This window comes from Athene noctua, chromosome 1 (genome assembly GCF_965140245.1).
Source record: "Athene noctua chromosome 1, bAthNoc1.hap1.1, whole genome shotgun sequence".
Taxonomy (NCBI): domain Eukaryota; kingdom Metazoa; phylum Chordata; class Aves; order Strigiformes; family Strigidae; genus Athene; species Athene noctua.
In genome coordinates this window covers 101,425,585-101,438,456 of record NC_134037.1, presented here as the reverse complement: position 1 = coordinate 101,438,456, position 12,872 = coordinate 101,425,585, and the positions used below count along the sequence as shown (strand labels likewise).

Genomic DNA, 12,872 nt, shown 5'->3' with positions numbered 1-12,872 from the left:
AACTTTGGAGAGTAACATTTGCAGTCTCCTGGTATGGGGAACACAGGCCGGTTAGACCTCACTGATGCTCCCTCAAACAAGGAGGTGCCTGGAAGTGTCGTGCTGCATCACTGGCCGGTGCTGAGGAAGCACAGCAGGGAGGGCTCAGGGGCCAGCATGGGCTCACCTCCCTGTACAGCCATTCCCAGTTTGACAAGAGCTAACCCCATAGGTTCGATGCCAGTACATGTGCATGCACCTTCCTTCTGTGATAGCAACACACAAGGAGTATTAGTGCCTCACACACACACTAACCTTCAAAACTATTACTAATGGGAAACAGCAACATTTAACCTTTGAAACTCCATTTCACATGAGATCTGTTCATTCCCTCTCACAGAGCTTTTCCTTTTTTTTTTCCTTCCCCTCCCCATCCCCATCCCACCCCTATTGATTCCTTCCCTACCTCAGGTGTACTTTCTCCTTTCTAACTTTTTCCTTTGATGCTTTGATTCCTTCCACCTTTACTCCAAGATTATTTAGGAGAGACGGTATAGCTTGTTCTCCTCTCAGCTCTCACTTGCCTCCAGCCTTTACAGCTTGAACTGGAAAGCACTGCCTGGTTCTGCTGCTAGGAATGCACTGATGCCCAAGATGACAATTAAATGCTCCACTCTTTAAGGGAAGGAGGGGGAAGAAGGAATAGACACTAGTCCCTGACAGTCAGCATGTCCTATGATAGAAATTCACATAGCTGAGCACAGACATGACAGGGTTGAATGCAATGTAATGGCAATGGGAAGAGATATCTAGGGAGATGTTTGTGAAAAAGCAGCACACAATTTATCCAGTCCTGCCATAGAATGAAAAAGAAAGTCAGTTGTCTTTTTGCAGCCATTAGGTGTTTAAATATGTTCTGAACACTCAGCTCAGAAATAATCAGCCCATTTGAATCAAGGTAACAGCTCTTTCTTTAGAGCACTTGTTTTATGCTGCATTGGGATCCGGTCTGTTTTATCATGTGTATTTGTTCATTAAAAATACATGCAAGACAGACACATTTGAATGACAACAAAAGGAAAAATATTTTCCAGTATAATTACAGTGTGCAAAGGGGAAAATATTTTTCAGTATAATGGTTTTTTTGCAACAGTCCATAACAATTTTCATTTCCCCATCCTAAAACATTTTTGTTTGTGCAGTGAATTAAGGTTTAAGATGCATATTTCTATAAAACATCAAGTAGGGAGTCTAATGGGTAAATTTTCTCAGACATTTAGCTAAAAAAATTATACTAAGCTAGTTGGTTGATATTATCTGAGAAAAAAATATAGTATTATTTCTGCTAAACTAAATGAGGTGCCAGTCTGTTTCATGCTAACCAAGCCAGAGATGCACATGAACATTCTAAATTTTATTATCCATCAATAGATAAGGTGAATATGTGTATTTATGCCTATAGATCCATTTTAGAAAATATTTTTAAAGAAATTGTTTTCATCCTTCGCCCCCCTCTGAGTTTAAGCAGCAATCAGATTTATACAAAGTAAACTATTGTATATCTGAATGCTCACAGATTTGTGATACTTGTAGTAATGGATGAGGAGGGAGCTGAATATTCAGAGTGATGAAAATAATTGTGGAAATTATAGATCATCTAAGCTTTCCAATGTAACACTTGGAGTTATCCTAGAATTTTGGGACAGTGCTCTTTGCTCTTCACTCAGGCCACAGTTCAACAGTGCCTGCAGGTACACTTAGAATTTAGTGTGAGCATATGTATCATTGAAACGAAAAGACCGGAGTTTGCATCTGAAGTTCAACATATCTTGGGTGCTGATCTGCTCTTCAGAATAGAACAGGAATGTACTATATATAATTTATAATGTGCATCCTCATACACTTCAGATTTTTTTGAAGTTATAGCTATTCAAATGCAGTTTCCTCCCCTGTTGTGTATCAGTATCTGCACATCTCGGGGAAGGTGCCAGCAGAATTCCCCCTTTTCCAAGCCCAGAGGCCTCTGGAAAGCGAGGCTGCCATTAGCACAGTGCTGAGTCCCAGTCGTTGCAGCCCCTGGCCAGTTTGGGGAAGGGACAGAACAAATTTGCATCAGCCTAGATATTAGTGCCATGAATTAATCACCTGTATGAATTTCTTGATTATTCTGTATCTATATATGTGTATGTAGATCTCCTTCCTGAATACCTATCAGCATGCTCAGTGAATTTTGCCAGTAAATATAGAGGTCAACAGTTTTGCTATTCTATCTGTAGTGACAAGCTGCACTCTCCATTCAGAAACTGTCCTGATGCCTGTGTGAGTCCAGCACGCCTCTGTTCAGTCACAGGCTCACAGCAGGGATTAATCCAGGCAGAAAAGCAGGTGACAGGTCAAGAACACTTACCTTGACATTACATCGTAATTTTATGTTGACCTCTGCTGGATGTAACATTTCTGTATTTTAGTTTACTCCTACCCTTTTTGAATGAAAAAGGAATTCTCATTCCCTTCTGCAAAATAACTTGCTCAAGGTTTTATTCTAAAGTTCAAATCTGTTTACACAATTCATTGAAAAATCACTCTTTAAAGAACCTTATATTTAGCACTGCTCACCAAGAGAGTCTCCTTATTTCTTTTTAATATACTTAGATACTAGCTGCTAGGATTCTTCTAGCACTAAATGCATGCTTTAGGATCAACCAAAAGTCTCATAACTAAAATAAATTTTATTCAGGACTACACTAAATCACGTTCTCTATAAGGAAGCTTTTTGGGGTTTGTTCCCCTTTTGTTGACCAGCTGTGATGTGGATTCTGTTGTAGGCCCTGTTAGAGATTAATGCAGAAAATTACTATATTGTGTGAGATTAAATTCTTTATACTGAAACACCATTCTGGGAGTTAAATAATAATTGAAAAAGTGGGACAGTTCATATCATGGTCTCCAGAAGTTTAATAAAAATATATCTTTGTATCTGTTGAGTTCTATAAGATATAATCATAATCTATGAATAAAATTTTTAATATAGCTGTTGGATGTCAAGGGAAATGTATCTGTTGTTTAAAACTTTTCTTACCAATTCTAGGTATGCAGCATGCATACAGTTCCTATACACATGCTCTGTCTCTAACAGAAGCATGTGCATGCTAATGTTCATACTTGTATAGGGACAGATAAAACACTGTGTGGAAAGTTAAATTTTTTTTTCAGCATTTGAATTATAAGAAATGTGTGGAAATGTTTGGCTGAATGGGTTATAGCAGCAGATTCCATATGCTTTCCCTTCATGGGCCAAAAAGCGTATTTGCATATAGAACTGCAGTTGAATGACTCGATGCTTGTTTCCTTTCAGTGCTGAAGCAGTTAGAAACCTTCTCACGGTAAGTGCAACTCCATTGGGAATGAGTTAACTGCAACTGCTAAAATTAGAACGTGATCTTTAGCTGTTATCAGCAGACATTGCTTCCTTTTTGCTGATAAAATTATTTGAGAGGCATCCGTGTGGTAGCGTTATATAGGCAATTTTCATATTCTTCACTTCATGTTTTGTCTCCAAAAGGAAAAGCTTCCCTTGATTTGTTGAGGTACTACGTAAGAATATCACAATTGCTATGATAATTACCTGATAGCACTCATTTTTATTTATGCATGTCTCATAGCACACATAAAAAGCTTAAAAACTAAAGTTGCATGTTGAGAAGGAAGAGAATGTAAGGCTGACAACCAAGTTCAGCAAAACGTTGAGTCTTGCCTTGCCATCAGTGATCTGGTTCTCTTACAGAAGTGGGGAAGAATCGTGCTAGTGTTCACAGCCCTTCGAGCTCCTGCATATACCACTAACTCTGCACTGTAGCTTTATCGGTGTAAAGCTGTCCCTTTAAAACCAAACTGAAAACGTGGGTGAACCAAAGCCAATATTAAGAGTTGTGAATGACCTGCCCTTGACCATTCTCCCTCTCACATGTTTTAATCAGTGCTTAGGCAAGGTCAGGCATGGTGTTTGAGTGACTACTTGTAGGATGTTGCTGGGTGAACAGTGAAAAGTGGAGGAGTAAGTCTACAGTGCCTGGGGTCTGACATACGGTACACAGGTGCAGGTCTAAATCAGAGTCAGAGTTCCAGTGCTAACTGCTCTGCTCCTTCTTCCTCTTCACATGTGCAGTTTGTATCACAGAAATGTTCATAGGTACATTTATTGTTTCTTTTTCAGTTGTCCACAACCGTGCAAAAAATTTGTGCACCGAAAAAAAAGGGGTTTTAATGTATACTCAGGGATGACCTCTGCTTTTCAAAAAGACAAGACAATTTGATTTGAATTGGGATCCTGGTTTTGTACTTCACCATACTTGGATCCAGGGCATAGTGCACTTTAATTTCTTATCTGCATGGCACTGTTGCCATTACACCCTGACCCTGTAACCAGCAGCATGAAGACGTCTGGCTGCACCCTTGGAGCATCAGCTGCAAGCCCGAGAACATGATGCACCAGCTACTACCCTCTAACCAAAATATCAGCCTCTAAGGATATAATTTTCTGTTTCCTTCTGCTGTATTATATAGTTGTTGTACATCTTGAAAAACAGGCATGACAGAATATATCCCTTAGAATTATGTCTAATCCTTGCTCATAGGATTGCAGATATCTTACTGATTGGTTGCAGCAGAACACAGGTGAGCTGACAACCACATCCAGTCACTGTGACAGTACTGCATATGGGGAATTTGGGGAGGAACTGTCCTTGCTGCAGTTTAGGAGCGGTCCTGCTTGGCTAGCTACTGTTCAAAGTTTTTACGTACTCATGAGAGTGAATAATAGTTTCTGTGAGCTGTTATTTTGACCTTATTTAGTGTGGATTACTCATGAATGCTATGCACTGTTCACACTTTATAAATCATTATTCTCTGAGCTCTAGCTGAGGTGAGGTATTGTGATGCAGAATCACAACCAGCGGTATAGAAGCTAGATCGTAATCTCTTGCCATTTGTTTCTCATTGAGCAGTTTTCATGGGTCTACAGATATTTTCTTTCGCTATTTATCTACATGAGTTTTTCCTCTGGCTCCTTTTACAGCACCTGCTAAGTCACTACTGTGATAATGCAAAAGTTTGTTTTTAAAAGCAGGATCATTCCATGAAGCTAAAATCAACTCATTTGAATAATCTTAATATTTTTTTTAACTTATAAGAGGCATAATAGATATATACATAGAAAACACATACGTAACAAAACCTAAAGTTCAGTATAAGATGTGCCACTAGTTAGAGCTGGTAGGTTTGAAGAGCATATGGTATTAAGAGTTTTGTTTTATCGATCTTCGGAACAAATGAAGTACAGTCATTTTGGTTTGGAGTTCTGTATTAATTTTCTCACAGTTTAAGATGAAGTTTCAGTGACATTTTAGTAAGCCACTCACCCTATTTAAAGCTACCTGAGAAGGGAAGGATGTTGCAGTGGTTGGAGTGCTTACCTAGTACTTGGGAAAACATGATTCAGTTCCCTGTTCCCTCCTAGACTTTCCGGAGACCTCAAGCAGGTCTTTTAAGTCCATATGTCCAAGCATTTAGATACCTAACTTCTCACATCAAAATTAACAAGGTGCCTAAATACTTTGTTGAGGATGTGGAGGAAATTGTCAATGTACCTTCTGTTCTTTGTCTGAAGAATCAGATGAAGAGTACTTTGTTCTTTCACAGGGCTGTTGTACATGAAGCAGATCAGAAACTTTACAGGGGATCTTCTTTCAGAGAAAATTGTTTACCTTTATTGGTGATAAAAATCTCATGGAAATGCCACCCAAAGGAGTCCAGAAACTGTTGACTGAAACTAGGTGATTTGTTAGTTTCAGGGGTGTCTCCACTGATTAGCAGGTGAAAATTAATTAGTGCACAGCTTCAGTGATGACTGCAGGGAGACTGAGGCAAAGAACAGATGGTGGTAAATGACCTAGTTACTGCTGCCTGAAGAGTCACACCATTGGATATTGTAAAATGATCTTGTCTGATCTTACCCTGTTGTGAGCAGAAATTCAAATATGCTGCCTCTCTGTGGTGGCTTAGATACCAAAGTATATTTTGCAATACCTCTTAGGTAGGAGCTTGAATGTGGTTAATTCCCATGACTCAGCTGAAGAGCAATGACACCTTTAGAGGTGTTACTCAACCACTTGCAATCTTCTCCACTCGCTTTGATGAAAGTCATTTCACACTGAGACAGTAGCTGCAGAAGTAGCCAGAGCATTTTATATTTGAGAAGGGAAATATAATTTCTGAAATTACACTTTTTTCAAAATTTTATTGACTTGGGGAAAAAAAAAAAAAACACCAAAACTTAAATGAAACACAGGGATGATGATAAGTGCATTAAGGATTGTCTTAAACACAGATTTTCGTGGTGAAGTATCTGTATAAGTGCTTAATTTTGCCATAAACTTCAGTCACTTCATTAGACCTTCCAGACCAAATTCAGCAAAGCTGAATGCATGCCTGACTCCCACTGAGCACAGTCCTTCAGCTAGAGTACATCATGTAGTCAGTATTACATCTTCTATGCCAGATGTTAAATTGGGATGTCATGCAATTCTTTTAACCTGTTTTCTCATAGTTCTTGACAAATTTTGAATTTCCTGCAATATGGTTGTCCATTTCAAAAGGTTTTCCTTCAGAAGCTGTCTTTTGTGTTTGTGCAGAGGATTTGATGTAGCTGAACCCAATCCTCTTTACAGGATGTTTTAACTGAAGGTCTTAGGGCTTAGCTTTTTGCTAGTTTGCTGCTCAGCTTTTTCCTAAATCCACATCCCAGTGGAAATGTGTCATCTTGTAATATTTGGTCATCTTCTATTGTGGGAGTTAAACCCAGTTTGGTTTTGAACAAGAAGAGATTTTTCTATAAAGAAGCATCTTTGCATGAGAAGCCAATTTCTCTTTCAAAGCCTTGGGAAGCATCCAAAATAAGAATAAAAATGCTAACTTGTCAGACCGCCATAGTCTTTTGCATATTTAAGTATCAAAGAAAAGATAAAGACAAGATTGTACAATTGTTACCTATAGCAAGGCTAGAGTAACACTAATTTAGAACTAAAATTAGTCTACTCGCATTTCTATGCCTAAACCACAGAGGTTTATCACAGTAAATATTAGCTATTGATGATTGTAATCCTCAAACACTGCACATTATCAGTCTTAAGAGAGCTTTTTTCCTTTTTGCAATTTCTGTGCCATGTGAGCAATAGTAATTAGTAGAAGCTGGACACAGGGTTAAGAATTATTTCATCTGAAGGCAGAGAAATACACAGCAATAATGTTCACATAGGTATAGAAACCAGGTAAATTCCTGTGGTGAACACACTGTTGCTAAAGTTAAGTAGCAAATTAGATGATAAAACTGTGGTATGTACAAAAATATAATGTCAGTGATCCTCACAGTCTTAAAATTCACACAGAACTGACCACTAACTTTCACTTTAAATTGTCCTGTATTGGATTATTCATTTTAAATTCCAGATAGAGGACTTAATTCTGAGTTAGTCTATATTTCAATGTATGTATTTAATAATTCTTATTATTTTCCTCTGATAGTTGTGTTGTGGGTTTTTTTTAAAACTCATTAAGATCTTTTAAATGCATGACCCTCTGGCATTAATGCAAGTAAAGCTGTGGAAAAACAAATGTTGGTCTCTCTTTATGGAAAAGCTTGCATAAGTACATAGGCATTTTAAATGTAAAATACTGAAGGGAACATAATGACTGTGACTGTGAAAGCCAATCAGAGAGATAACTATCAGTTCTGTGGCCGGCTTACTTGTGCTGTGGATAGAGGCTAAAACATTTACCTGACAAAATACAATAGAAGTGTTGTTCTAGTGGAAAAACCACAGATCCCAACTTTAAAATTCCTACATTGTCTCTTGTCTGATGTGAGAAACCAGACAAGTAATTTAACCTCTGAGTAGCTCCACCTTTTTGTCTGTAAACTAGATTTTATCTATAATAATCAATAATCAATCAATAATTTTATTGATGTATACCTACCCTTAAGGATGCTGTGCAGTTTTTAATTAAGCAGTCCAGCAAGCACAATAAGATACATGAAAAGTGTTAGCCGTAGAGTGGAGAGCAGGATGAGCGGCAGAAAATGAACCCAGATAGACTTTTGGTAACATGAATATTGAAAATTTCAGTCTTTGAAATGAAGCTGGCCATAGAAATTAGCATCAAATCATTCTGTGGCAAAGCTTTCCTCTGTTGATGCCACAATACAGATTTCTAATCCATATTCTGCATTGAAGCTTCTGTGTGTAGAGTAAGTGCTGATTATGCCAGAGATGGATGGTGTGGAGTAGAGCCCCAGGGGACCGTTTTGTGAGGGAACCTTTGCTCTCCAACTGTTGCTGGTAAGACTGATTAATTTTGATTTTCAGCCCTTGCTTAACAGCAAGTTGCCAGAATGCCAAGAAACTCCTCCAAATATACTCTATTGGTACATATATTATTCCAGGAAAAGTATATGTATAATTGTTAAAGAGGAAAAATATTGTCCATTTTTTTGAGTGTTCAGGTAGGAAGCATACATAACATTTTGTGTTGAAACAGTTCTCTTAATAAATAAAATACTAAAGTATTTAGTTAAGAGGGGGTGTCAACAAAAGTAAAGTCTCTCATTCCCCCCCCACCCCCCCAAATGGAGCATATAATAGAATGTTTTCTGTTATCTTGGACTTAAGCATATTTAGTTAACACAATTTTTTTTTTTTTTTAAATTTTTCAACACTGTTTAATGTTGCTGGAGAAATGGCACGATGCTGGTTGGTAGCCCAGGGCCGGAAACAGAAGTTGCATATTATGAACATTTTTGTCATCTTAAAATCTGGGATAACGCTGGCTGATATACAAGGTGTTTGGGGAGTAGTTGAAAGCAACATTGTGTTCCACTCTTAGCCAGCTCTGATACACCTTCTCTCCAATTTCTTGACTGTCTCAGGAAAAAATATATGCTGTCATGTGGGTAATATTTTAATCTAATAGCAGGTGATGTTTAATCAATATACAGAACGGCCATCTTTCTGCAGAATAACTAGATGGTAACACAAATTCCTATTGGTAAAGCATAAAGTTGTGCAGTGTAGGAATTCACCCACACCCTGATGATACAGTTAGGAAGAATAAAGGTGTTGCTTTGAGATCTTCTGGCGTTTGTGTCTGTGAGCTGTAGAAGGCTTTCTGGCTGCTTGGATTCCCAGGGTGCCTACATACTGACAAATCTGCAGTGACCTTGAGTGTTCATGGGAAGGAGAGGTTAAGCAACTCTTTCTTTGAAAAGCATGAAGCCTGCTCTGTTAACCTCTGAAGTAGATGGTAACTAAGGAGAGGCTAATGAATTTCAGATAAGGTGCACAGCAGGTGTCCTGTAGCTCAGGTTACAAGCCTGTTGAAGCCTGAGCCATTGTTTTGTTTTGAGGAGTATGAATAATTTACTTTTTACCCATCCATTAAGCTACCTTTGCTAGGACTTATTGGTTCTAATCAACTCTACAAAGCTGGACACTGTGGTGAAACCCCATGAATCCAAAGACAAGGTTTTCTCCCTTCTTCAAGGGGAAAACTGTCTTGAGGAGCATGGCTCTGTGCATGCCTCTGCAATAGTCACTGCTGTGTGGTGTGTAAAGTGAGATAACGTCCCTGCTGAGTTAGCACAGCTCCACCCAAGACGCAGGGCAAGTCCTGAGCTACTTAATCCACGTTGAGCTCTGTGATGGCCATCATTCCTAGTCTGATTACTAGGTCAAGGGGTTTTTTTTTAAACTGTGGCTGCCATCAGTCAGTCTGGTAGGGCCTCTGTGCTTCTGGCTTCTGCCCGAAGTCAGTGTTGCATCAAGACTAATGTGTAATCGTTTTTGTCCTAGTCATCTGCAGTAGGTAACTTTAGGCTCTTGGTGATAAGTACCAAGCTCACAGATGAACTAGGAGGATAATTTCATTGCTGATTGTTAAGATTTAGATTTAGTCATCGTGTGATGACTGCTGTATGACAGCATCTATTTATAATGTTTCTTAGGGGTTAAAAGTTTTTTGCAGTTCTCAACTGAAAAATGCTGAGAATAAGACTTTGCACTTCTTTAATTCCTTCTCTCCAATCATCCTAAACCACTTTAAAATATTAATGAAATGTGCCATTTTCAGGGGAAATGAAAGCATGGAAAAATCTGTTGAACAAGGTGGTTTTTCCAAAAGCCATGCCAGTTGTCAGTAAAACTGGATATAAATCATTTCAATAACGGGTAAGGTTCATGTTGTTCTAGGCACTCTAAAAATGCACACAAAGAGGTAATTTCTGCTCTGAGGAGATTTTGTTCCAAGTAGGTTTTAAATCAGCAGCAGGTAGAGACAGAGAGATGATTGTGCCATGCAACAGGTCAGGCATGACACAGTCATAGAAGTCTGTGTTTTAAGCACTTGAGCTGGATTTTGCCTCCCAGTAAAGAAAATAGTCAAAAAACATTATTTTTTTTATATATAGATATATATATACACACGCATAGTAGCTGTAAGCTGTTGCTCTGGAACACAAAACATCAGAGAAGCCCTCAAGCAATGCTTGAAAATGCTATATTAAGCTGTTTAGGAAGATCTGACACCATAATTTGTAACCGGTGTGTCAATAAATTATTGTTCATTGAGGACAGTTTTGCTCCGTAAATATTGATACCAAGTTGGAAGATAAACACCAGCAGAGGAAAACATTTCCTTGCTAGGAGGAGAAAGATAAGACAAGCTCTTAAAACATTTAGATGATGTTGGCATGTCTGCAGCAGCACCTCTTTAATCTTACAAAGGTTGTACCACTCTATCTGTATGAGTTTTATAATGCAACCAAGTAGCTCATGGTAACTGCTTTCCGTTAGCCCGATGCTTATTAAAACACTTCCGATTTTGTTTATAAATGAACATTTCACAAAGGAGCTTATTTTTAAAAGGCGTATCAGTGTCAGCCCACTTCTGCCTTCCAGATATATTTCTCCTAATTTCTGTCATTTTGAGGTTAGATTAAAACTTCAGTGATATATGGGTAAGCTTTAGCCTCAAAGTGCTGAGGGAAAAAACCCAAAACAAAACAAACAAACCAAGCCAAAAGATGTCAGCAAGCCAGATAGTCAGTTAAATAAAATACTTCTCATTTCCACATAGGTAGAAATATAGGAAGTGCTGTGAATCATTCAGTCTCTTTGTAACCTGTGAAGTTTCTAAAGATCTCTTCCTACAGCTTCATTCCAGTTAAATTCTCTTTGAGCAGACAACATTGCACACATTTTGGCCTTCCACTTTGTTTAAAGGCGTGTTGAAATGAATAGAAAGCCTATCAGCTTCCTAAAATAGCGCCCCCTCTTGTTATTTAATCCACTGAATAGTTGTAGTATACCTCTGGGTACAAGAAGCCCTCAGAAATGAGTGGTAATTGGGTCTAATAACTCCAAGGAATGATGGTTATTTTTTAAATAGTTGTTTTTGCTAACTGGCCTTGAGCTTGCTCAGAAAATTTACACTGCACAAAATTTACATTGCCCTGGAGCAGCAGCAACTTCAGGAATCTTTGTCTAGAAGACTTTTTTTTTTTTTAAGTTTAGTTTTTCTCTCTGAAAGTCTCAATGGTTAGACTGATTGCAAGTTTCATGTAAAACTTGTGGCAGAGTGCAAAATCCTGCCTTGCTGTAGTTAATGTCTAAAACTCCACCTCCTTTCAAGGTTGGCAGTATTTTGTGCACCTGGGGCATTTAAATTGCTGTTTACAATTGGCAAGCCACACCAGAATACGTCACCCCAATCTAGAGATTGGGTGGAATTTCAGCTACGATTGTCCAGGGAAACAGTTCTCTTATGCCTGCTGCCGACCTTTACATACTCGCTGTGCTGCCAGCAACAATTGGGTAATAATATATTTCCGCAGCAGCTGGTCTTTGTGTACAAAGTGGCTGTTCAAATGAGCTAAGAGACTCAGGCAAAATTATCAAATTGGTCTAGGTAGAGTATGAAACAATAGTATGCCCTTCAGCTTAAAACTCCGTAGCCAGTTTTGTATTATTTTTAGTGGAAACAGAGCATCAAAACCACTTCTGGGCCTTGGTATTTAAGGAAGGTTATGGACATCTCAAAAGTGTGTTTGTGTGTTGGGGGCGATTCCCCTTCATAGGAAAATGTTTGTTTCTTTCAAAATAGCATTTATCGTCTGCTAAGATGTCAGCAGGCCTTTATATGCAATGAATCCCTCTCACAGTAAAAACTTCTGCCATAATTTGAATGCATTTAGTATTATTTCTTAAGTACTGTTGGTATAGCTGAATAGACCAAAATCACTCTAGTGATCACAACTCTGAGTCTTATGCAGAGGAGGCAAGACTGATGCACAACAGTTTATATATAGAAGCGGTAACAGTCAGATACGCCTGATATCAACAGAGCTAAAGCAAGTAATGCCTTCAACTCCTATTAGGAAAGGCTTGAAAAACACATTCTTGACTAACATCAACTGAAGGTCACCCTTCTTTATTTTATTCAAGTTTTAAAATTGTTGCTGTTTTAATGCGTGGCATAATTAGAGGGGAGAATTTTGAATCAGCTTTTATTAATGAGAAACTTTGTTACCATCTATCCTATTCCTGAGGAATCTGGACATAACAGATTATACAGGATTGTGCTTAACTTCACCAGATGGTTAGTTACATGGAATTCACTTAGATCCTGAGAAAGGTTTGGTTCATTGAAATGGTTTGCCTGATTAAATTTAAGCATGGCGTAAATAGGCCCTATATAGCCTAACTATTATTTCTACCCAGTAGGTTTCAGTCTGTGTATGAAACTTGCAGAGAGAAGATAGGTCTTAATAGTGTGTGGTACTTATG

At 38.3% G+C, this 12,872-nt stretch overlaps 1 protein-coding gene across 3 annotated transcripts in view; it reads left to right on the top strand.

Moving 5' to 3' along the window:
• The window catches only part of MTA3 (metastasis associated 1 family member 3), a 141,243-nt gene that overhangs the window by 121,045 nt on the left and 7,326 nt on the right, over positions 1–12,872 (top strand). Inside the window, exon 19 of one of the 3 annotated variants that reach the window (XM_074897111.1) lies at positions 3,335–3,362. The exons of the other annotated variants lie outside the window; for them this stretch is intronic. Within the exon in view, the coding sequence (XP_074753212.1) occupies positions 3,335–3,362 (28 nt within the window). The remainder of the gene's footprint in view (positions 1–3,334; positions 3,363–12,872) is intronic. 3 annotated transcript variants of the gene reach the window in all.